This window comes from Falco punctatus (genome assembly GCF_963210335.1).
Source record: "Falco punctatus genome assembly, chromosome: 3".
In the NCBI taxonomy this organism is placed as follows: Eukaryota; Metazoa; Chordata; class Aves; order Falconiformes; family Falconidae; genus Falco; species Falco punctatus.
The window spans coordinates 96,784,510-96,811,307 of NC_137582.1; the positions used below are offsets into that span (position 1 = coordinate 96,784,510).

General features: G+C 40.8%; 1 protein-coding gene across 8 annotated transcripts in view; it reads left to right on the top strand.

Moving 5' to 3' along the window:
* Window positions 1-26,798, top strand: part of PHACTR1 (phosphatase and actin regulator 1) — a 341,429-nt gene that overhangs the window by 242,519 nt on the left and 72,112 nt on the right. For all 8 annotated transcript variants that reach the window (XM_080380486.1, XM_080380487.1, XM_080380488.1 and 5 more), the window contains one exon: window positions 24,230-24,310. In XM_080380486.1, coding sequence (XP_080236612.1) covers window positions 24,230-24,310 — 81 coding nt within the window. The remainder of the gene's footprint in view (window positions 1-24,229; window positions 24,311-26,798) is intronic.

Sequence of the window (26,798 nt, forward strand, 5' to 3'; positions counted from 1 at the left end):
TTAGTGAGCAGGAAACTTGACCACTTCAGGCGTGCTCCTGGAAGACGGGGTTTGCACTGCCTCTGTAGAAGGGCAAAACGAATTCAGGGGGACGGTTTTGTCCTCTTACAGCACTTTTCCCTGCTTAAGGCCAGTAACTGTTACGTTTTAAATTCAGAGGGCTGGACACAGCCCCCACAGCTAGTTTTCCACACAGTAATGTACTTGCTGCAATGGAAAACAAAAATGGGCAAGTAACCCCCCATCACTCCCCACCACAGCTATCCCAAACCTCTTTTGGTAAAGCTGTATCTCCAGCTGTGATTGTCATTCAGAGAGTAATAATAACTCGTTCAAATATCCTCTATACCTTTCTTTAACTCATGTTTGGTTTATAATTAAAAACTGGTGTACTGGAAGAGAAATGATACATCCCCTGCTTCATTCTCACTGGTTCTTGGTCTTGGACCATCACAGCAGACGAGCTGGGTCTTCCCCAGTGCCCTGAGGCATCTGTAGGGGACTAAAGTGTTTCCCTGATAGTTATAATAATTCTGTCACTCTTACCAAAATTACTGTTTCTGCAGCACCCCACAGGGAGATCGTGGTGTTGAGAGTTGGCTTTGGATGTAATTCCATGACATTTTTCTTCATTTCCTAAAAATAGAAACTGAAATGTGTTTTCTCTGGGGTGTTATGGTTGAGGGTTTTTAAAATAGTGGGGTTTGAGCACTCCTGGTTTGTGAGATGGCTAATCAGAGACCTTTATAAGACTCTGTGTAGGTATTTAGTACTTTTCTGAAAGTTAAGGCCTTTTAAGTTGAATGAAGAAGCACAGGCTACACGTTACATCGCTGTATTTTAATGTGCTGAACAACTCTGAATTGAGCCTTGATTTTAAATGGTAGCATTCAAAGTGCAAGCACACAGTGACGTTACTACAATAGCGAATATTAAAATGAGAGATTTTTCTGAGGGAATGCTTGTAGCTTATATATGGAAAACTATTAGCTAAAAATAAACCTTAAAAATAATTCTTAAATAGACCCGCAAGGACATTGTATATATTTTTCTCTCATTAAAATGAAACCTTTCCTGTTGTCTAAAATTATCTTTAATTAGGATTGCATAACCTAACAATAAAACTGCTGAGGATTAGAACCAACAGACTCATTCAGCTCGTGGCTTTAATTAGATTAAGCTCTTCATTGCCAGAAGTAAGAGATGGAGCATTAGACCTCTTTAACATTTAATCTGAAAATGCTTTATAATTGTGTTTACTATTGTGAAGCAAAAGTTTACAAGGGTAAAAAAAAAAAAAAAAAAGCAGTCTGCCAGCATCTTTTTATGTAATGCTTGCTGAGCTGTTTGTCACATTTTAAAGACAGATTGTTTTAGGAAAGCATACCAAGACGGGCGGTGCGTGTGCGTGTCTCACATGTATGCACAGTCTCATAAAAGTCCAGATTGCCTCTAAAGTAGCTGTGTCAGTCAACTACCTCCCTTTCATCCCTATTTAATCCTGTTTTCCTCAAGACCCGTGGAAAATTTTTGAAAAAGGGTAAGTCTAGTAGTGTCTCTAATAACTCATCCAATCCATGATCCGTCAGCCCAATGGATGGGATCCCCAGTGCAGTGTGCTTTATGTTGAAATGCATTACTACTCAGCATATGATGTTAAGTTGCCAATAAGCAAATTTATTAGCCTTTTTGAAGCTGCAAGCTCTGAGGACTCAAAGCTGGAGCTCCACTGTCTGCACCAGGTACCCAAGCCATCATCATCCAGTAACGGAGTTGAGTGTTTTACTGAGCTTTGCTGTAACCAGCACTGCTCGCCTTCCGAGACCCTGAGAGTATGGGATGGAGCTCATCTCCACTTTCTCAGCAGCAGTTCCCTGACGTGGACTTGTGGAGAAGATTATTAGGGTGTATGTGCTTCGCCAACACAACTGTGCAGGATTTATCCACGTCTTTCCTCTCTGAGTCTGTACAGCAGCAAAGCCCTGGGGAGAAATCAGGGCTGTGCCCCCCCTCCCACAGGCAGTGCACACGCTGTTTCTTGCCTCCTCACCCATAAAGCATGAATGTCCAGAGAAGAGGACACAGCTGGACAGATGTGCTCTAGCAGTCACCAGCTAGCAGGCAAAAGGAGCATCTTTCTCTGAAGGCAGGCTTCAAACTTTGTGGCTTTGGACAGGCTCAACCTGGCTGATGAAGTTCCACCTTCTTCTTGCTCTCTTCTGTGCCCTCTCCCTGTTTTCCCAAATTGTGTGTCTGACCTACACATTTCAGCCCAGACAATACATGCTATGGTGTTTAACTAAAAGATGCCATTTATAATTAAAACATGAAACCAAGCTCCTCAGCTCTTAAACGCCTCTGTCCCAGAGATGGTTTGGTAAGATTGTGGGAATTGTTCTCTCTGGAATTTCAAAATATTCTGTTTTCCTGAATTCCTTTATTTCAACAGAATAGAAGGATTGAAACAGTTGTGTCTATGTGAACTGTATGACTCCATCAGGAAGGATAATATTAAAGTAATTCAAGATAGAACGGGTTTTAAGTTTATAGTAAATTTAAGATATTTTTACTAACAGTACTAAAGTAAGGCTAGGCCACAGCTAATCGTCAGCAAGTTCTGCTGTCTCTAAGTGAACAAAATCATAGGTGAAGTCAGCTGAAAGCTGGGCTTGGTTAGTTTTGTCTTGATATACTTGGATTCTGGTCCAGCTGACCTTGGTTGTAGCACTACAGAGTGTTGAGTTAACCACCCCCGGAACACCCCTGCAGGCGCGGGAGCAGCAACGCCTTCTGCCCAGCGAGAGCAGGTTGTCTTTGAGGGGTTTGACCTACCACTGTCCAAAATGTCTTCGACCAACAGAGTTCAGATAACTAAACCTGTCTAAAGGTTTTTCTGCTGGACTAGTAAAATCTGTTGTTATTCAGTTCCTTAAATTCAGTAGTAAATTACGCTGTGGGAGCATTTACCCTGAGTATTCCTACTCAGACAGAGATAAGTAACTTGTTAAGTAAAAATATGAGTTATATGAAGGTAATCTGATCTGAAGGGAAAGTAATTCATATTAGGACAATACCTTATCTTTCATCTCATTTAAACTGGGTTCCTCCTAACTGAACCTCTCATTACAAACCTATCTGAGGGAATCACTGTGATATTCATGCTTATTTCCAGGCAGAAAGGTTAATATTTCTAATTAGAAAGAGGCTTGCAAAGGTATTTTTAAATCAACTGTCTTTGATCATAAAGGCTTCTTAGACATTTTAAACTTTTTATTTATTTATGTTGAAACCATTTGCTCCTCATTTAAATTCCACTGAAGAAAGCAGAAGCATCAGAAATTTTAGAGTGTGTAGGAAAGATGGCAGTTTTCGGCTAGCTGAAACAGAGTTTATTAAGGTTAAAGGCTTATTTTCCTCCCTTAAATGAATATTCATGTGAAAAACATCATGTTTCAGTTTTTCCAGCAAGCTTTGTGTTTCACTTGTACATGTAGAGATGCCATTTGTAATGTTTTCAAGGTGATCTTGATATTTTTATTTACCAAAGTTGGATTAATTTCAAAGGAAACGATGCTTTCATTTCAAAAGAGTTTACTCTTGCAATCCTGAAGTTTCTGGCCTGTGTATGGAACTAGTTTTTGTTGAAGACGCGGGTGCTATTGCTTTTTTTAATTATGGGCCAGCTTTATGGATACAAACAGCAAAGTTAACCAGGTACAAGATCTACGGGGCAGAAGGGCAGTGGTTCTCCATCTTCCAACATTAGCTGCCCAAGGTTCTGAGGGAGCCTTATCTGTGGGTCCAGCACCAAGCACAGATGTGGAGTTTGCCTTAGATTTCCAATAGGAATAGTACCAGAGAGAGTGGATGTTAAGACATTACTCTCATATTTGAGGTCTTTGATCTTCTTTGACAGAAGCTGCTGTTGAAATGCAAATTATTAGTTACAACACAGCACCTCGTGGGCTAAGAGAATTGGGTTGTGCTGTAATTTATGAGCCCAGAAAAAACCTCATGAAACTACGAAAACTGGGGAGCCTGGGAAGAAAGTGACTACTCGAGCCCAGATTCAGTAAAGCAATTAAGCACCTACTTTATCAGCCTGGCAAAGCAATTGCCTCCTCTTTTCTCCAGTCACCCTCTGTGTAGTTATTGCACGTTTCTAGGGACTGAAGGAGAGGAGAAGATTCGAAGAACGAGAAAGGAAAATCCTCCTGAAAAAAAGTAAAAATTCAGCAAAGAGAGAAGAAACAATGGTTCTTCTTGGGTATGGTTGTCTCTCCTGTTAGGAAGATGCTAGCTTACCTGGGATTTGATGATTTAGTTTGGATAAAATTAGCCTTCGAGTCAGGTTCCGAAGCTGCAAGATTTTACTGTTTAAAGGAAGTATTTTATTGTATTCATAAAAACTGGCTTGAGGAAGTACTTTTCAGCAAAACATTGGAGGAATTAGATTTTTTTTAAATCCACAAAGCTCTTGTGATACTATGGAAAACATCACCTCTCTACTCCAGGAAACACTGTTAACAGGTTGCCAGTGTTGGTGGTGTAAGGAAGGCTGGCCCTACACCATGCCTTTGCGGTTAAGTTAATGTGATGTGAACAACTTTTTCATATTATTTTTGTGAACTAAGCAGGCTCCTGTTTCTCTTTTATAAAAACACTTGAGTCACCAGTAGTCCACGGTCAGTGAACACCCACTGGTGTTCTTCCTTTGTTACACTGAATAACGCTGCAGCACATGGTTCCATGTGAGTATGAGGATATGTTTAGGGGACTATTGCAGTGCAAAAAGTTAAATACTGCTATTAGCAGACTAGGCCAGAAGGAAAATTCCCATATTTATATATTTATTTATTCATGGTTTCTAGAAAGCTGATTTCTATCATATTTTCCTACACACACACTTTGGGAAAAGCTAGGAAAACTTTCTTGTGCTATCAGGCTATTTGCTTTGCTAACATGGTAAGCTAATGAATTCCATCAAGGGCAAATTCATAAATAATCAAGATTTCACTAAACAGGCTCAGCTCATCTCTTTTCTCCATGAAAATTCATATACAGCTTTTATTTTAGATAACTCTTAAAAATATCTGAGCCAGAATTTGTCTTTTTTTCCCCAACTTCTCGTACCTGTTCTGTGCACTTACGTTTGCACATCATGAGAGTTGCTTGAAAATTCCCTGCGCAGCTGCCATCAATGTACATGCCCAGTCCTAGAGCAATTTTGGGCAGGGCCAAGCCGCAGGGAAGAGGAGTGTAGTCACCTCCTTTGACACAGCGATGTGATGATGCTCTGTGCTTCTCGGAAGGAACACCTGGGTTTTGCTCTTATTGCGTAGTCAAGGTTAGGGGCTTCATCTTTGTTTGCCCCTTGTGGTTTGCATCCTTTCTAGGGAAAGCATCAGAGCTGTGGAAAGTGTTAGTGAGCGGCTACAGGATCCACTGTAATTCTGTAAACTTAAACTATAGCTTTACTGCATCACTAAGGAAAGTCATACAGATGAGGATTATGTTTCAGGGGAAGGCAGGCATTAAAAACTACTTACCGCCAGTGAAGATACCTTTGAAATTTTCAGAACAAGGACAGTACCTTAGCCTTTGGATCCAGTTCCACACTGGGCAGTTATTTCAGCCTTCCCCTTTCCTGGTTTGCCTGTGCAATTTCAGCTGCTGGTGGGTTTTTTGCATTCCTTCCAGAGCCGCTGTGCTGCGTTGCTGGCACATCACAATTATTGCTTCGCACCCCAGTACTGGTTGCACTTCAGGGATGGCTGAGTAATCTGTTTATGTAGGCTCAGGAGGTGTTACCGTCTTTCTGATGAAAGATGTAATACCAAAAGCAATTTTAATGTGACAATTGATTTTATTTTTTCTTTTTTTAAGCTTGATTTGGTTGTCAGAACCTGTACCTAATGCTTATGTTACTGTGATTGCTCTTACAGCGTGCCAGGCCAAAAGAAAGGGATAGAGCAGAAAATAATCAAAAAGTCACTTGAAAAAAAATCACCTCTTCTTTATAAAGAATGTGGGAAATCAACTGCATCATAGATTTTTTTTTCCTTCAAGCTCTGATGTCTGATCTTTGGTAAAAGTTACCTGCAGTGGGAGGGGGGCTTCTGTTTCCATTTTCTTACATTTACAAGGAAAGATGGAGGTTATTATGCATTTATATTTGCATTTTCTCATGTATTAAAAATTTTAAAGAATTAATTAAAATTAATTTTATCTGCCCGGGAAGACACATCTCCTGAGTAGTTCAACTTATGTCGTTTCAATAACAGAGTGGCAAAAAATGTTTACAAAATCTGTTCAAAAGTTTGTTTTTCATAGCATCAAACACATATGATTAACTCGTTGGGGAAGGAGAACTATTTTACAAAGTCCAACAGCTTTGCACAAAAATATCGTTTCAATCCCTCAAAAGTTCATTAACAAAAGCAGAGATAACCCAGCATTTCTTTACTTGATATTTCTGAGAGAAAATGAAAACAACAGTATGGAAATACTGATCACCTCTATCTCTTTTCAGGCCTTTTTGTGTACCAAGAAAAAAAAAAATCAAATAGGGCAAGTAACAGAAATTGTTTTAGAAAAAGAGGTTCTCCCCCTTTATAATTATTTTTTAAAATGTCAGCTTACACCATTGTTTAGAGTAATGTAAGTAACGCAAAAATATGTGCACCCTGCTGCATCAATTTATGTCTGCAATAAGCACATGGACTCCAGTGAAATTTCATCCAGATTTAGAAAGGTAATGAGAGCAGGATTTGGTTCTGTGATTGTAGTAATTAGTTACCTAAATAGGGCCTTTATTTTTACTCTCGGAAAAAAGTCACAACTCACTATAATATGTTGAGACAGAGGGAAGCCAGCTGGCATGTCCCTATCTATCCATTGACTAAATAAATACAGTGTCATTAAATAAATTTCTGCAAATATAAAATCATGTTTATTTAATTATTGCCTGTTCTATGCCAAGGCAGTAAGCCTGTTGTGAATAAGCCTCATTCCACTCCACATACAACACTGCCTGGATATTTTGCTGCAGTGATACTTATCAGTCACACCTGCCTGACTTGATGTCTGAAAGACAATATAAAAGGCTATTTGAGCTCCAAAATTTTCAAGATAATGCTAAGCAGATTTTAAGTCCTGAAGGGTTTTACTTCTTAAGCATTACGCAAGAGATGCTTGCAATAAGAACCCACCCAGTAACTGCTCAGTGGTTTTCATACCTCCATCTCTTCCACCTTGTTTAGCCCTTGGCTTTTTCTCAGCATTCAAAACACTAATATGTCACCTGAATCCCAGGGGATAAAATAACTTTTTTTGATTTTCTACTTTTCCCTATTTATTTATTTTTTTAACTTTTCATTCTGCGTTGTTTTATTTCTTGGCTTCACGGAGAATCATATATTTCTGTGGCGGGTGTCAGTTTGTATAGTTATTATTATACATGGTATTACACATAGTTATTATTATGTCAGATACCACAAAGCTGTCTGGAAATGCTGCCCATATTCACGGGCATGTCTGGACTGCTTGGCTGAGCTAGTACCTTTGAAGCTTAGCAACACTATGGCATTGACATCTCATTTATTTTCAGCCAGTACCTATTAAATAAAAACAAAACAGGAAAAAATATGACAACAACTTGCTGCTGTTCAGCAAATAAATCCCATCCCAAAGCCAAGAGAGATTCCTTAAAAATCTGATGCTCTTGAGCTTTTCTTAGTTTCTTGACGTATTTCTTAAGGACTGCAATTATATCTGAAGGGGATTGAGGAACAGAAAAAAATAGTTTACTTAGTGGAGGGAGCTGTGCTTACAGATCCCTGGACTTTCAAAGCTTCCATAGCTGTCACTGGGAGAGGCATTGGAAGAAATGTACCAGGACTCAGACCCAAGTTCACAGTAAATTCCCGTTAATCCACATGTTTTACAATATAGGCAGGTATATTCTGTTCAACAAAACCAAGTTTTCCAGAACCTTGTTGGTCTGAAAGCTTTCACTGATGGATTCATAACTCCGTCATCAAATGGTTCATTCCATTTGATGTTAATTCCATTCACTGTTAAAATAGCAGCTTAAATCTCATAGTCATGAACTGGGCTTAAACCTGGTTTAATTAAAATTTGCAAAGACTGAGATTAAATCTATTTTCATTTCTAAACATTATGCATATTCTGCCCTAAAGATTATCAGCTTGGCCTTTTTATAAAACAGAGTGCCGCCAGATTGTCACTGCTGCGTTCAACAGGGCTGCTGAAAGGACAAGTGATGAATGGTATGATGCCTTCAGGATGCGTATGATGTGCTGCAGCATCACTGCAGTGCCAGGGAAGTCTCAAACACGAAAAGAAAACATAACTTCAGCCGATTTCAGTTGGGGTGAAGGGGGGTGCTTTTGTTTGTAAACAAAGAAACATAAGGCTGGCAGTGGGGCTTTTGAGGCTTTTACGCTTTCAGTGCAAAAGCAGCAGAACCTGTCGGGTGTCGGTAATGTAGACAACAGCAATTAGTGGTATCAGCACGATCCATCACTTTTAATTCTTGTTAAATAGAAATCAGGGACTGATACAGACTGGAAAGTAGCTGAAGGGTGTCTGGGTCCAGCTTTGCTGAAAGCAAAGGGCCATCTCTGGAGGTACTGTAGGTTTCCCAGCCAACTTTTAAATATCACAAGGGTTAGAGACGGAGATTGTGGGTGGGAAAGCAGTTCCAGTGCTTGACTACACTTAGTGTGAGGACTTATTTTGCTTGTATCTGATCAGAATTTCCCCTTGCTGCACCTTGTTTGCTGCCTCTTGTCCTTCCTCTGCGCAGCTCCAGGAAGAAGCTGGCTCTGCCTCTGCTATACCCATGCATTATATATATATATATATATGGATTATAACCATGCATTATATATATATATCTATCTGTATATATATAGAGAGAGATAGATATCTGTAGCAACAGACAGCTGTCATACTCTTCCTCAGCCTTTGCTTCTCAAGGCTGAGTAGACCCAGCTCCCTCGGGCCCGTCTTACACATCATGTTTAGCCACTGTGGTGGGTCACTGCCAGACTTGCTCCCATTAGTGCCTTTCCTGTGCCAGGGAGCTGCAAGCTGGACACAGCACTGGACTAGTATTTCTCTATTGATATGTAACAGTAGGAAGCCTATAAATTTTAATGGAATTGGAGGTATGAAATTCTCGGTAAAACTTGATCATTTCTCAATGTTATTAGAGCATCCCTCAGGGCTGTATCAATGTGTAATGCTGCAGGATGCAGCTGTGCATCATGCAGAAGTGAAAGGTAAGCACTGCACGTCCTGCCCAGCCTTTAGGAGAGGGTGGGAGATGTGCAGTCTCTGACCACCACAGGGAAGACAATTTCCAAACCAGATATATTTTCATTTTGATATTTATTTGTTTAATTGCCTGCTAAACAAAGCCCTTTAATATGAACAAACAGATGAGTTTAAAAGCAAGAAGGTTCACGTCAGATAAGCTTAATTATCAGGCTGCCACATCAGCAACAGTGGCTTGGAAAAGTGCAACAGATGGGTAAGAGAGCAGGGGGGAGTACTGGGGGGTTTGCCTTGCCCAGTGGCTGATGCGAGCTGTGCTCTGAACGTCGGGGTGGGTCAGAGGGGGGGTGCACTAGTCTGTCTTCGCACAAATGAGATCTTTCCATTCCGGTATCTTTGAACTCAGAAGGTTTGTTGATACTAAAAATACTCAGCATCTGGCTGTACAATCAGCATAAATACACCGATACTCTGAGGCTCTACCATCCATAGGTCACTCCACCTAAATTATCTTTATCATCTTAATAAGATGACAGGATACTTGTTTGGTGTTTAAAACCCAAATAATGGAATGGAAATCTTGGGAATATAATTCTGATACCAGTCATTCAGCTATGCTCAGAGAGGGGCAAAATTCTTGTTTTACAAACAGCTGCTTCTCAGTTTACCTTAATGCTTCTCACTTTCTCTTAATGCTTCTCACTTTCCCTTCACGTTTCAGAATGCAGCCATTTAGCTCTGAACAGCAATATATAAGAGAGTATTTTGCTCGGTATTTAGCTCGGTCAAGCTTTAAAAAGTTTGTTTCTTCATAAAAGCATAATTTGGGGAATTGTTGTGGTGGGGGTTTTTGCAGGCCAATTGCCTGATGCTGCTGAGGCAGAAAAGGCACAGATTTGGGAACACTGTCAGTCTGGAGGTGCGCACGGTGGCTGTGTGAAGGCAGCATCGTTACACACAACATACACACAACATACAACCGCGGCGCAGCTCTCGCTGCACGGTTGAGGTGCAGATGGGAGTGCCAGCCAGCCCTCCAGCAAAACACAACATAATGCCAAAGAGTCCTGTTGTAAAGTACTGCATCAAGAATTTTATTTTTGTCTACTATGCTCTTCCACCCTGCGAGAGATTCATTAGTCTCCAGTGCAAGATGCGGTTTGATTCCTGCCTTTTAAAGAACGATGTCAAAGGGATAATTCTAGCCACTTTTCATGCAGATACTTGAACACCTGTTTCTCCTTCATTTATCTGCCAAAGAATATTTGTTCAGGATAACACCTACTGATTTTATGTACTACTGTGATGGGTTTTTTCCCTCATAGTAATAAAGGTGAATACCATAGGTGGCTTTTCTATAGGCCTTAAGCAAAATTATATGTAACAAAATCCTGAGATGCGTGGGTTGCGTGGTAATTTTGCTTTAACATTAAGCTAAATTTAAGATGCCATTGCATGTAACTGTCGTGTTTCTTCACAGTGTATTCATTTGAAATGTACACCATCCCCATATTCTGTAAGCCTGCTCTTTATTATGGCAAATTCAAATCTTTTGTAGTTAACTAGTTTCAAGGAACCTTGCAATATTTGCAGACTATCAATGTCATCTTTTCCTGCTCTTTATTCCTCATTTGCAATTATAATAATCCATGATATTTCAGCCATCTCCACAGCAACTAATTATAATGGCAGAAATAGACTGACATCTATTGCTATTATGCAACAGAAGTAAGTGAACTTTCACAAAAATAAATCATTCAAATCTCACTGATGTAAAAAAAGACCAGGTTAAAGTTGGTACAGAAGAATATTTAGGTAGAGTTAATCATTAAATGGTATTATTTCTTCACTTAGATCTGAATTTTGAAGCTACTTCATGAATAATTTAATTGATGTATTTTTAACAACATAATGGCGTTTTGATAATCTTCAGAAAAATATTTCAAGGTAATGTCAACTTTCATCAAAGTTGTAATAGTCCATGGAGCGGTGATTTTCAGCTGCTCTGTGGTTATTTTTGTGAAGCATTAGTCAAAATCCACAGAGCAGCTCAAGTTTATACTCTTTGCTAAATAACCATCTACAGTCAGGTCCTCAGCTGACACGGGGCAGAATTTCAGATTTCAGGTTCACATTCCATTGGCACTTCATGTACTGCACTGTCAGAAACCAATCAATAGCAATTAAGATTTGTCCAGCGTGAAATACAGCACACACTCTTGTACTTCCTAGATCTGAAAGGAAAAAAAAAAAAAAAAAAAGCAAAAATAAATGCTTAGCTTCCTCTGAGATGAACGAAGCCCATGTTGGAAAAGGGCTCTAAGCCTGGATGCCATGCCAGCTAGTAAGCTGCTTTTGCAACCAGTGCTACACAGGCCATGAAACCTGAACCCATTTTTGGAATTTTAGATGCTAATATGTTGAACTCTGTATTACTTAACAGTTCTGATTTAATCACACAAGAAAAATCCCCTGACATGCATGGTAAGGAGATAAAATTCAAGTTCCTTTCAAAGGCAAATTAGATGCATTTGCACATTTCCCGGCAATTAGATAATTGAATACAGTGTATAGTTTTGTGTGTTGGGATCCAGGGTGTTTTCTCCTGGTTCATTAAACACATCCTTTAAAGGAAAATACACTCAAGGTCGGACAAAGTAAATCAAACTGAAGTCCGTGCAGCCAGGCATCTTTCTTGCAGTCAACAGTTACACTTATTAACAACATATGCAAGGAGCAGGGTAAGTATGTATTTTTTGTCCCCCCACATAACAAATCAGATTGCTGTACTCAGAAATTCATACACCAAAAGCTGTATCCAAATTAAGGAGCCATATGTGGATGTATCTTCCTTTGCTTTGGGTCATTTGAACCCAGTTAATATCCTTTAGGGCTAAAGGTGTGAGTTAATTCCACCATCAAAAAAGACATTGTAGACAAAAGCACCTTTTTTTTTTTTTTTTTTTTCAGATGCATCCTGATCATTTTCTTGGGTCCTTTTTATTTCTTGCATTTTATAAATGAGTGAATTCACAGTGTCACGGACCTCTGTTGTATTCCCCACCAGTTGCCTGTTTCGCAGGGTGAAGGCTTCTGTTTCGCAGCCTGCTGTCACGGTGCTTGCTGCACCTGGTCCCGAAGGTGGCCGAGGCAGTTTCCCCTCATCTCTGGGTCTGGAACAGCACGAGGGCTGTGGGGATGCTTTGGAGGGCTATGCCAGGCCAAGGGAGCCCTGTCTGGTGCAGCTCCCACCAGAGGGTTTGTAGAATGTGTCTACTGATGCTTTGTGCCTTCGTTTTCTTTCAAGGGAACTATTTGGTTCGTGCAGAGCACAGCCTAGGTGACAGTTACCATGTATTTTTGTGAATATCAGGGGACCAGGACCCTGGTATAAAAGAAGAGATGACCAAAAAAATCCAATTTCACTATCACTGTTTATTCCTGTACAAGATACCTCATCCCCTTAATAATTTTTCTTATGTTTTTCTGTCCCTTTTTCTGCTGTATCTTTTTGGAAATGGATAACCAGGCTTGCCTTAGCTGTACACCAGTACCCTAGTGCATAGGTGCTGTATTTATTTCCTAGTAATTCCTAATTTCTGTTTCCTTTTATACTACCCCAAGCATTAAGATGATGTTTTCAGAGAATTCTCTGCAGAGTTTCTGAGCGCTGTCTTCGGAGTGGGGATGACTAATTTAGCTGTTACGAAGTGTGTATAGTTAGAACTGCCTTTTCCCAAATGGCTTTTTTTGCTCTTATCAATGTTGAATTTTGTCACTCATCATTTTGTATCATAAGAACTTTTGTGGCTTTTTGCAGTCTGCCTTAGTTTTGACTGCAAGCAGCAAATCTCGTCGCCTCCCGACTGCCAGCCTTCCTGGAATGTGTCTTGGTGAAGAGAGCAGGTCATAGCGCATCCCTCTTGTTTTATATACCAGGCATCCTTCCTTGCTTTCTGCATGTTATTAACCCACTAGAAGATGCTTGCTCTTATGTCATGCAATTTTAATGCTTTCAATGACCTGAACATAGGGGTTATCTCACAGGCAGGCTCGTTGCCTGGTGCACAGCACCAATTCGCACACGGCGTTGAGTATTTCTATTCCTTTAGTTTGTGCAAAGTAGGGAGCCAGGCATTTCTGGGTTACCACCTAGCTCCCTGACTGCCAAAACTTTACACTGTTTACATAGTTTAGCATACAAATACATTACCCTTCATGGGTTACGAGTTACCTAATTCCTTCATTACTTAGTGTTTGGTTTCCTATTTGTCAAATAATTCTCCTGCTTCTCAGTGTAATTAGTTGCATGCCCAGGCTCCATTTCTTTTGGGATCTGAGGGATTCCTTGAGTCAGTCGGTGGTTGCAATCTCCCCCTGCCAGCATTACCTTGCCCCTAGTTTTTGCCGAGCTCATTCCTCATGGTGAACTTCCAGTCAGCTCATCTGTCTTGTGGGGTTGCTTCCTTTTGAAGTTACTCTTTTGGACAAAGGATCTATCGGTGCTCAGCGAAGTGCTTAGCAGGATGTGCAAAAACATTTATATCTTGAATTAACTATAACAACTCATTTGTTTCAATTGTCTTAAAGTCAAGCTTCTAGCAATACATTTGATGTTATTAATCATTCCCTTAGTCATTTGATGTCATAGGGGTTTTGGAACCCTGAAGGCACTAACATGCAACAGAGCATCTTCATTCATTGGCTTCTATGAACCTCCCACCTCAAACCCAGGATGATTCTTCTCCCATCTCCCTTCTGCTCTAGGTGTCCTGTTTCTGGCTCCATGCTTTGTAGCTGTTCCTAGACTGGTGGTATGGAAACCAGTCTTACTGGTCTGTAATTCCCAGGTGACTTTTGGACTCAAAAATAGCACGTTCTATTTACCACCTCCCACTTTCCTATCTTATCTAGGTTACATGCCATGCTTACTAGTTAGGTTTTGATTTCCTGAGGAACTCTGGGAAGAAAGCTGCCTGGTCTTGGCAGGTTACTACTCTTCATTTTATTCATTTCTTTTAAAAGCTCTCCCAAGTGGTGCTTCACTTAGAAAGACTTCCACAGCTCCTTGTAAAGATTTCACTCTGCGATTCTGCTGAAGCTCTTTAGAATTAGCACTGCTGTGAAAAATATTTGGCTTGTTTACCATGATCTTTGTCCTTCTGGACCATTGTCTATAACCTTACATCATCTATGAATTTACCAGTTTTCTGTTTGCTTTTCTACACATTCAACAGATAAACTTTATTAAGGTCTGGGCAGTAAGGACACTTACACTGGAATACTGAGATACCACACTTCCATTATACCTTTATTTTTACACAATATTATCTACATTTATAATATGATTATGCCATAAGAAATGTCTAGGCTGTTATCATATCTCCTTCACATCACTGTCCTTCCTACCTATTATTTTCCAAATTTGCTTCTTGTATCGGTACTTCAGTTCAAAACTGTTATAGTCTAATTCATATCTTCTACTCTGTCTCCCCATCCCAGACAAGCATCATAACCATGTTTCTCCACACAGAAGATGCACTAAGATAACCTAAAATACTAAGTGCACTATCACCTTATTTTCTCTGATAATTTCAGCACTTGCTGGAGAGGAGCATAAAACTATTTTGTCATTGGTGGATTTTGTAAAAATTTATCTCCTATTGAAATAATGGAATAATTCATACTATGAGGCAGGATGGTGCACGCCAGATTCTCATGAAGCTATTCTACTACATTCATGTTACTGTAATTGAAATCCCAGTCTCTTCTTTTTTTTTTTTTCCCCCCGTTGATTCCAGAGGTCTGCCATGCATAGTGGAAACTTTCCCTCCATCTGGGAAAGCTATCTTTTCAGTCAAAAAAAAAAAAAAAAAAAAAGGGCAAAAATTCAGACCAAGACTGTAAATGTATAAAACATACTGAAATTGCACGTGTGGCTTGACTGTAGCTCAAACAATTATCAGCTTCCACACCCAAAAGTAGACTGCACTATTTTGGGTGCGGAGACAAGGGTGTTAAAGGCACTTCGGGGTTTTTTCAACATTCAGTCTATTTTCTACCAACCAGCTAGCACCATTGCACACGCTGGAGATATCATCCAAAGGTAATTGCTGGATGATGTGACAGCTGCAATTCAGGAATCTTCTTATTCTGGAGGAAGTGGCTGTTGCTTTGTGATTCAGTCATTTCTATAATCAAATATTAAATGAGTGGTTTCCTGTTTGGCTCCTAATAGAGGTCTGTGTTGAAGGGTTGCTGCCAGTTCATTCCAATAACAAATGCATTTTTAATTTGTGTGTGATTAGCTGAGATTTTCTGAGTGTACAAAAGTAGCGATGGTTTTCGAGAAGCATTTGAAATCTTAATAGCTTCTCTCTCGAATAGGTGCTAAGCCAAATTCCGGTTTAAAGTAGGTATTTCTTAGCTGCAAGCTCTGCTTTGTAACATTTATTTTAAATAGGTGTACATGCAGACACAGATGCACAATTATCCATCTGCTTTGTGTGTCTGTTTGGGAGGCTGCTGTGTACTAATTACTCCAATACAAGTGGAAGAACTGTTTCCTAAACTGTAATTTACTACAACAGCGTTTGGGTAATGTGCAGCTATTTTTTAAGTTACCCCAAATCCCTATCTGGTAAAACAGAAGCATCCAGCTGATCAAGCTTTCGTCAGTGTAGCCAAAATAAGATTGATTAGGGAGTAAAGCACTGGTTTTACACATCTGTCTGTCTGTGGGTAGGAGGCAATACCTGTTTGTAGAGTTACAGCTGTAGGGTACACTCGGGCTGTAAAACAAACCATGCAGCCCTTGGCTGTCGCTACAAAGAGCTGTGCTGCTCAGCTGGCTGTGGACAGCTCGCTCGTCTATCAGCAAGGTGGTCCTCCAGCTGGCAAACAAGGGCACCAAATACTGGTGAGCAGTTTGGTTCTCATCTCCTGCTGATCTGTCCAAGCGTTCCTCCTCCCTGCTTAGCATCAGCCTGCCACTGGTTTGGTTTTATCCTGAAATTTTTTCCCCTTTTGTTGTCCCAGGAAAACTGACTCCTTCACCCTCTAAAAGTTACACTGGAGAATCCAGTTTCCTGACATCTGCTAGTCTTGTTTCTGTAAACTGTGCTCTGTATTTTGCCATCTGGGTATGTTGTTTGATGAGGAGCAAATCCAAAAGCAGCAGCTTGCCTCGTTATTTATATCCCATGTGTAAACTCTGTTCTGGAGAGAATTCTCTAGAGAGTCACAGGAGTCGTTATCTTATTCTGGCAATGCCCACCATGCAGATCCTTTGGGGTTTGCTTCGAGGAAGGTCCCTTGAAACTATTATGCAGCAGAATATTGCAAATAGACATTTCTGCCATTACAGATGACACCGCAGATCCCAGCTGCAGTATTGTCTGTCTGGGTAGCATCTTCTCAGGGTAAGGGAAATACACTGCAGATAGCTCACCCGAGTCTTCACTAATTTGCTTTTAGCGTCGTTGGGTTTTGTACATACAGAAAGCTGAGACTGCAAGGAGCCTGGAGCAAGTTGAGTCACTTGTAAAAAGCAACTGTTCTTTGGGATGTTCAGCTGCTGCTGCTGTTCCTACACCTTTCTTTCAGATTGCATCGCTCAACTTGTCTGGTTGCAAAGGCTTGATCTGTAGAACCCATATTCTTGCTGTTTCTTTGACGCTGTAACGTCTGTATGTTGTAACGCAGAAGCATGTAGGAGAAACCATTATTTCAACTGCTAGTGTTCAATGTAAGAACATGAATGGATCTCCCTATCAGGAGGATTGTGTCAGCTGCCTTCTGCTGGCACTCAGGACATAGTTTCCTTGCAGTAAGAACTGTGGTGGTAATAGCTATGCTCAATTTATCTTTAAACTAGCTATAGCTACTTTAGAGTGCTGGTAGCAGTATGGACTTCAGCATGGGCTGTTCTAGCCTGCCAGGTTTCTTACTTAGATGAAAGCCTTCAAATAAGTCAGTACCACCCCCTCGTTCCTGGTTTTGATGCCTAAATTATATAGACCAAGAATGCCCAGGGTATGGCTTTCTTTGCTGCAATCATGCTGTAATTACAGAGCAGGTGTACTCTTAAGATATGTTATGTTACCTTGTTGCAAATTTCTTTAATTAAGGTACAGAATCTCATTTTTCATTAAGTTGTGGAAAGCAATACCTGTCAGTGGCTCAGCTTTCCAGTTCTTAACCTGGCATTACCTTGGAATTCATGAAATTGCTGTGCGGCAGTTCAGAGGGGAGTACAGGGGGAATGTATTTTCTTCATTTTTTTCAATATTCTGGTCAGCTTTCTGAATTTCTCCCTAGCCTGCTGTGCAATACTTCTCAAATCTGACAAGAAAAGCAATTATGTAGAAAGGAGATGAAAATGTGAGTCTTTCCAAAATCCTGTTGATAGCCTATCACAGTTCATTGACACAGTGGGGTTCATTTTGCTGTTTATTAGCTGGCCATTTGAGAGTGGTAACATTTTTTTTAAGGGTGTCTACAGTCTTGTTTTCTTTTCACTTCCATTTTCTTAGTTGTTTTTTTTTTTTTTTTCCAGACACGTGCCTTTTTTTGTATTTGTCAAGATTTCTTGGTTTATCTCCTGTTTTCATGTATTCATCTTCTGCCAGGCTTGCTCTGCTTGGCCTGTGAAATCCACTATGCTGGGTTCCTTTGGATCTAGCTTAAATTTTGGTTCTTTCCCTAGGAATGCAACTTCTTTGATTTTTTTTTTTCAGCCCTTCAATAAGAAAAAATTACAGTCCATCTGCTCTTGGATTAAATTCTGGATTTTTTTAGTTTGGTTCCTTCTGTTAATTATGGTAGAGTTGTTCAGATTTAATTTCTCTGCCTTTCCTTGTGTTTGCTGAATTCTTGGTTATATGCTGTGTTTCTGAGTTGTGGTACTGTGTTGTGATCTCCTTTACTTAATGTGGTTTGCAGTATTTTGATTAGCTCCTGCAATTCTATGTTTACAGATTTGACTTTGCATCCGTTTTCCTCCCTAGTCTGTCCTCTGGCTGTTTACATGTAGTAATGATCAGTATCAATCTAGAGTTTTCTTAAGGCCGATTTCAGCTTCTTCCACAGTCTTTCTTTTTACAATCAGTAAAGAAGGGAGAATTCCATTTTTATCTGTAGTTGCCAGGTGTGGCAACCATTATACCTCCTAAACACCTCTGACTAGTAACTAGAGATTTTAGGTTTGATCCTGCGTTCTCAGAGAAATGTGTAGATTTTTACTGTGCAATTTCAAAGGCTTGCCTGTGCAAATGAAGATTTACGGTGCTGCTAGTCCAGTGCTTCTCACTGGAGATAGACAGGTGCCTTGAGTTGATCTGACGTTGAGTAGAAGCAAGATGCCCTACTATCATCTTCTCTGTATTTTAAGTAGTCATAATCTAAAATAAATCCAGTTGTACTTGCAAGACTGGAAATAAAATTTTTATTCTTTTTTTATTATTATTCTGGCCTCTTTTTCCTTTTATTTTTCTTAATTATAGATTAACAAATTTTATGTCTTGAAGGATCATTTCCTGGCCTAGCTCGTTGGCCACTGGCTGCAGAACAGTTGCTGTTAATGCTTTGCTACTGATCTAGCAGGTGATGAGCCATGTTGTTTCAGCTTGTCTGTACCTCACCTTTCCACCTCTGTAACCATAATGATTATACTGGTTTGCTTCTAGAGTGTTCTGAGTCACTCCTCCAGTGCGGCATCAATGCCAGGTTTTATTCCTGTTTTGTTAGTTGGTCTTGTAGCACATGCCACAGAAGTTTTCCAAATGATTCACGTACTGAAAGGGGTTTATTTGGTCAACTATTGTAGCAGTGCCTGATTCAGAAAGGTATCTGTAATTTTTTTTTTTTAAAGCAAGCTTAACTTTTAATACACACACATCTTTCCCCCACTGATGTTCACTTATTTTGTAATGTCATAGAATGGGATGCCAGGCTGCGGTCAGAAGAAGAAATGTCATGGGGGAGATCACAGGTGAAAAAGGGGCTCCTCATCCTTCCTGGGCAGTAGTCTGTCCCCGTCAGATTCTGTAGATGGGACTGTTACAGGAGTAACCTCCAGGCGGAGGTTAGAGAGAGCCAAAACTTGGGTAAGGAACTTTAAACCTCAAAGATTTACAAGCCTGTTGGAATATTTTTTTCTTGCCTCAGGCTTCAAGAGACTTATGAGTGTTTGAAGCCAAGCAAAACCATATTTAGCACTGAGCAAAGCAAAACAGTTATTTCAACCAAGCTAGGTTTTGGCGTTGGTCAAACTCCAAGCTCACAGCAGCAATGCTGGGTGTCACGCCACAGCTATTGAAACAATCCCAAAATTAATGGAGCTCTGTGTGGGCTGGCACATCTATATTTTCCTCAGTTCCATCTCAGACTTTCATGTACAGCAGCATTTGTTTTCTTCAAACTATCCTCTTCAATCAATTTTCATTTCAGGAGTGGATTCAGCCCTAATTTATGCATCTTTATCTCAGCTACTCCCCCTTAGCCTCCTTTACAGTCATTAAAGACTAACAGGCACTTCCAAGGGGCAGTTCAGCCTGGTTTAGATGCTTACATTGGGCTGAGGTCAGTCATGCCTGGGGCTTGCTCTTAATATATAAGGAGGCCAACTCAGAGGCAGAAACCCACACTGTAAAAAGTTCTATCATTCCTGCTCCGTTTGATTATCAAGAAAATCTACGCAGTTGGATGAATTTCAAGATTATGCGCTTTGATACACAATCCATCACATCTGAAAACCTCTCCTTCCTTACAAGTCTAAAGGAAATATTGATGGTTGTTTATCTTAACACTGTGCAAAGCAATTGGTTTATTTGTTTCTACTTACTCCATCCTGGATTATTAGCAAAGCAAATTTCTGCCTATTGAATCCAAATATAATAGACGCACCAGAAAGCTTCTGCTCTAAGCTTCATTCCTGTAACGACTTTTGCTTCCTAAAATCATCATGAAAATTACAGTGGCCTTTGAAAGGAAGAATTCATGCAAATCAACCCCCAGTGCTTTTTAAGATGGAGACAAAGAGCACCCTCAGAAAAAAAGCGAGGTTAAGGTTCAGCTGGCTGGCACAGGACCGGGGTTTAGTTTCAGTCGTCAGATGAGAAGAAAGGGCAGGACTTGTTTATTTAGTCCACCCCTTGGTTTAAGCAGCAACGTGACAAGTTATGGTAAGGAGGCCAGTTTGTTCTCTCATGGGTGCAGGTTGGAAGAGTTGGTCTTGGAGGGATGGATGGAAGGGACAGAAAGGTTACATGTCCTGACTACATGAACGCCTCTTTGGCTGGTTAATGGAGCAGCAGAAGAGCTTGGCACAGAGGCAGCGGTGGGCTTCACCTTCTCAGCTGGAGGAGCAGCCCACAGTTGCTGCCATCACGGAGCGCAATGGCTTATTAAAGGAATAAAGATAAAACTGTGCTTCATTTCCAGAATGGAGGGGCAGGAACTCCTCCTGACCCTGTCAAGGTTTTACTGATCTTAATGGCTCTACCACAGAGAAAAGCTCTGGTTGAACAGCGGAGGGGTGCTTCTCCTGAGGGACGAGTTCAAAAACACCAGCTCGGAAACATTAATAAAAGCATTTCCCACTGTTTCTTCATCAGAGCTTAAAAGAAACCACCTACTGCAGAGCACACTGGCAAAATCTGTATGCTTCACCATAAAATACATATACACTCATTTCTATAAACTTAGTAACTGAGAGGTTCTTAGAGAGTAGATGAATTTGTGAAGATAACCAGTTTCTGGCACAAGCAGACCCCATAAAGAGGGCCTGATGCTTATTTCTGTTCTCCTGGAAGATTGTACAAAAGAAAAAAAACAGGTTAATCACCAAAAAAATTGCCAATAGAGTAATACATCTTTTGTTAAATATTAATTATATTTACTTTTTTCCCCCATCACAGAATTTACAAGGTTCTCATGAATCAAGGATTAATTCAGAGGGGTTTATTTATCCTCTGCTGTGAATGGATCCCTTCTCACTCAAGAGTGAATGAATTTATTCTGTATCAGCTCTCCGCTTGAAAAGCAAATCCCTTGTAAAAGAACTGGCAATCTTTGCCAGAGAAATCCAGACCAAGTAAAATAATTCGTTGTTCAGGCTGTTAGATCTTAATGAGTTCTGCGTCTAAGCGCTTCTGATTTTTTGTCCATCTGATCCAGCAGTAGCACAGCAGTTTATGCTCTTAAATGTGCAAGACTTGTTTGGGAGGAGGATTTGTATTAAAGGCAGGCAGCGTGTTCCATAGTTTTATTATAGCATCTGTTATTATCATTCAGGGCTGCTCTTAGCCCAGCATGCCTTTCCTCTAAATATCTTATTAATTAAACTGGCTTAGTGGGAAAATAATTAATACTTTAAGTCCTGTACCTACTTAGAAAGGATTTAGAAACTGAAAAAATTGGTTTCGTCTGAGCTTCAAACTGGAGGCTTGTGGGGTTTTTTTTGATTATTGAGCGGAAGCAGATTACAACTAAAGGGGAGTATCTGAAAAGCCTATGTGTATACAGCCTTCCAAATATATATATATATTCTATCTTTGAAATTCTGTTAGACTGCAAAGATAGTCTGACTAGATATTAAAAATATTTTTATATATATGTATAAAAAATAGACTCTGAGAAGTCTTGGTCAATACTTGAGTGTCTTCAGGGTGCTCCTGCACTCCTTCAAAATGTCCTGCTAACCCTGTTTAGCACTTGATCCCCCAGAAGCCTTTACCCCAACCCACAAAATTACTGTGTTCTTTACCACTGCTTTAACAACGTGGTGGGACTCCTCTCCGTGCAGTAGCAGCGCTGCTGCCTTGCATGGCCAGCTGTTGGCTAGGCAGGAGCGTGGGACGGTGAACCCAGGGGGGGTGCCAGTGCATTTGTATGTGGATCTGTTACTAGCTGTTCCTGGTAAAGGACAGAAATAGCAGTATTTGCCCGTGTCTTTGTGAGCAGCACTGCGGTCTTGACGCAGAAACTGCTGCTTTGCTGCTGTTGCACCCAGCTTGATTTCCCAGTGACAAACAGGCTCGGACAGACTGGGCGCCGTTCCCTGCTTGCGCTAATGGGAAATTACACTTTCTCAGACCTGTTGTAAAAGGTGTTGGGTGCTGCCAAATTGCTCTTTAAAGTCAGTGAAGGTTTTAACAATTCCTGGGGTGAGCGAAAGCTCAGGAGGTAGCTGTAGCTTGTTTTGGCTTTTTTTTTTTTTGGAGGGGCTGAGAGCAGCTATTTTTAAGGAGCAAGGGGGAAAAAGCTTTACACGCCATACCAGAACGCAGCCCTTCAGCGCAGGGAGAAGCAGCATCGGGAGCAGTCTGCAACGTGCCTCCAGGGTCTCGTCGTCGGGTATTTCTTTTCAAAAGCATATTAGAGACTTAGGAATCAAAGTTTCATTGAAAGCCAGTGAGATGCCTAAAGCACTTCTTCAAACAGGGCTAAGGCACTCTGGAAAATGCTGTAGCTGTTAACAGCCTCCAAAATAAAACTGTACCATGTGGCTGGCTAATGGGTATGTGGTCTTGTGCCTCAGCAAGGGGACCTGCCATTAATTCGGACCGATGCTGGAGTTCAGAGGGTGTGTTCAGGGGAGACCAGGGGGTTTATTAGCCACTGACTGTACCCACTGGCCACCTTTGTCCTGAAGAATACATGTTTAAAGCCGATTTTAAAAATAGACGAACCTAAATTTATTCTGTGAAAAAGAGTGAAGCAGAGCTGGCCTTGTTCATGCTAAGCTGGAAATATCTGACAGCAAATAAGTCGCCATGAGTGCGGTGTGTCAGTATAAGCCTAGCTAATTCACCAAGTAGATATGCCCCAGCAGGAACAGCCAGCAGTGCCAGGAAAGGTTATACCCTCCTGTTTGCAGGGATGGAGAGAGGGGTACGAAGCCTCTTTTGCTTTAAATATGCCTCGGGCAGACTGGAGATGCTATGTCCCAGTTCATTTGTGTGTGCGTGCATCTGTGCTGGGTCTGAGAGGGGAGCATATGGCAGAGGCGATGCACCTTGGCCATCCCTCTCTTTTGGCAGGCGCAGGCTTGTTTCTCCAGAGCGTGCACAGTCACAGCCGTTCCTGCACATCGCTTCTCGCGCCCCTTGCTTGCTGGCTTTCAGCTCTTTGCCTGAATGTGTGTCCTTTGTGGTGGTTTGGTTAATTGGACGTTGGTTTAATTAATGCTGAACTAAACAAACATGAAATTTCTAGCTGTCATTTTGCCACCCCAGTGACCGCTGTCTCCAAGCAGCCAATACAGGACTTGGGCTGTTCAGACCTGGTGTACGTTGTGGTGGCTCTTATGGAGTTTCCCTCATTTACACCTTTTGGGGAGGAAACACTCCTTCAAGGAAGAGAAAATTCCAGTAAACAGTTGTGGGGTTTGGGGATTATTTTTTTTTTGTATGGGTTTTTTTGGGTTGTTGGTTGTTATTTTTTTTCACTGTCAGAATGCCTTGGTCTGCTTTCCCTGGAATTGGTGGCAAAAAAGCCTTGGCTTCAGGACAGCAGAGGTGCTAGCCTTCTTCCATGGCATGGGGACAGTCCACGGCCACCTCTTTCATTTGTGTGATCCTTCATGTTGCCTCCTTTCTTACCTTTCCCTCTCTGGCTTCTGCAGTAATTGCCCTTTTCTCCCTTTGCTCTCTCTAATTCTCCACAGAAATGTTTGGGTCGTGTCAAAATTAAGCAACAGGAGTGCCGACATGCCCTCGCATCGGTCACTCTACAGCCATTTCTGTAACCATCAGCAGGCAGATTCTCTGGGCTGCCAGTAGCATTTATTTTGAGATGCTAATTTGCCACTGACTTGAAGAAGAGAAAAAATGTTTCTTTAAAATACTTTAAAAGGCGTACAGCCTTTTAAAACAATCTTTTCCCTTCTTTCCTATTTATATTGACCCTTCTCTTTTGCTTACAGCTTTGGAAAGAAAAATATCAATGAGGCAAAGCAGAGAGGAGCTTATAAAACGAGGAGTACTGAAAGAAATTTTTGATAAAGGTAAGTGTTCTTCTTTTCACAACATTAAATTGACATCCCGTATAGTTTTACGACCAGATACTACATTATTGCAACACAATCCTGAATTGCAGAATAAAATCTCCGAGCATCTTTTTTGATTTCACCATGGGCTGGCCCTCTCGGTTGGATACGTGTGATAGTTACCTAGCAAATAAAACTGAAAACGAATCAGAAATGCAAAGCAGTAGAAATATAAATCACAGCAACGGGCAGCAGTCACTCACTGTAAACCAGCAAGGCATCCAGACTGCGGGGCGGGGGGCGGGGGGAGTGGGTCCGTGCACGCACGCGTTATCGTTGTCTGGTTGAGTCATTCTGGGATTAAGTGTTGTGGAAAAGGGAAACATTTACAGGTTTTGGATCCTGACAAGCACAGAACAGTGTACATTCCCTTGAAACAGCACAGAAGACATAATAATAATAAATCCTTGTTCAGGATAATTAATTTGTTGACTTGGTAATGTATTATTTATGCAAAATGCTATTGTTTTACAAACACCATTGTTTTACGCTGGTAATGCAACACATATTTGACAACTATTATGTATGTGTCAATCTTTAACCGCAGCCTTTATTTGTTTTGCTGCTTTCTTTGTCAATAACTAAGGCAATGAATTCAGCAAATTACATAAAGACATGCCAAAGTTACCTCTTAATTTTAATAGAACTTACACATATTGCTTTAAAGCTTCATTAATTCAAATTCTAAAAGTCTTTAACAATGCCAGTACAAAACCTGTTAGAAGTCAATAGAAGTTATAAACTTCCACAGGTATTAGAAGTACTTCATAAAGGATGGACCATTTAAATTTACTACCTACTTCTTTAGCTTATTGGGAATTTAAAAATTTGCTAACCCAAACTGTTTGAAAAATAAAAAATAAAACCAAAACCAAAACAAACCAAAACATTGCAAAATCGAAGAATTATGCTGCTTGTCATTAAATGTTACAGGTTTTACCTGTTATGTATTTTAGAAGCTTCTAATTCTTTAGATCTAACACCTGTGCTCTCACTATGACCTGCTGGCTTGAAAGTCATCAGGGTAGAAACAGCTCCTGGCAAAAGGTTTGTCCTTCTCACTGCTTTGGGTTGTCCACGTGTTGGAGGGTGACTGAGAGGAGATGTGCCGCCACGAAGCAGGCATCCCTGCAGCCAGCGGGGCATGGTCCAGGCTGTCACACCGCGTGTGTGACAGCCTGGAAGAGGCCAGGGCATAGGTCCCTGTTCTGTGCCCTGGCCAGCTCAGAAGTCAGCCTTCAGTCACACCTCTGTTGGGGCTGCGACCTCCTTCATCCCTGCCTGGCATCCCACACATAGCTGCTTCCTGACCCACCCCTACATACACCTAAAGGCATCCTCAGGAAAAAATATTTTCTGTGCAGCCTGACCCTGCCTTCCACATGGAAACTCAGGGAGAATCCCCCCTGCTTCGCTACCCAAGCACTACAGCTTTCTTCGTTCATCAAATAATGCTGTAGTTTGTAATCTTCTATGTCATCTTCAGAAGCACGTGCTAAGCTGTCTGGAGGTCCTTGTCTGAAAAAAAGAAATTAATTCCTCTATATAGTCATTTTTCACTTTTACGTATCAGAAAAAGCTGGTATAAAACATATGCTGCATCTTCCTGTTTCCAGTGCAAAATACAGACATTGGACTTTTTCCCCGTCAGGTGCCACTAAAAGGGAAACTACAATGCAAAACAGCTGGACTCCTTATTCAGTATCCTACATATCCAGCTGGCTGCCAACCAGGAAGCTAAGACTTGGTAGCCCTCCTTGAAAGAAAGAGGTAGGGCAGAGAAGAAAATAGTAATACACAAGAAAAGTAGCAGCAATCGAGTAACTTTGATGATAAAAGGATACGAGTAAGGCAAGATGTGTACAGCAAAAGCAGTATTTCCTTCAGTGGTCTAATAATCTGAGAGTAATTCTAGTAAAGGATATTATATCCCACTGAGAACCTTAAGTGGAAGTAACATTTTCCTTGTAATTCCTGTTAGGTAATCTCTAAATCCTTCAAGAAAACACAGCAGACTTTAGCACTTCATAGCAGAAGGTTTTATTTGATGATGGTCTCACCTTCCATGCCAGAGGCATCTTGCACAGGCAATAGGTGAAGCCATAACATTAAATCTCTTTGTCACCCTTTCCTAAGAGGTGGGCAAAGCAGGCAGAATTAGCCTGTAGTAATTTTGCCCTTTTCTTTAAAAAAGTCCATACAGATCAAAGGAAACTTGGTATGGACAGACTGACCCAAGCACAGAAATTCTGGAGTGTGTGCATTCTAAGCAGTGTGCTTAGTATTGATTTTGTCGTATCTTCTATGTTGAAGAAAACCAGAATTAGCTGGTTGGTTTGCCGGCTGTTTAAAATGAGACACAGACCTGTTTCCTTCAGGATTTGCTGCCTTTCAGAGGACTTTGTGTCATCCAGCAGGTTAAAGTTAGCCAAGTGCAGTAAGTCAC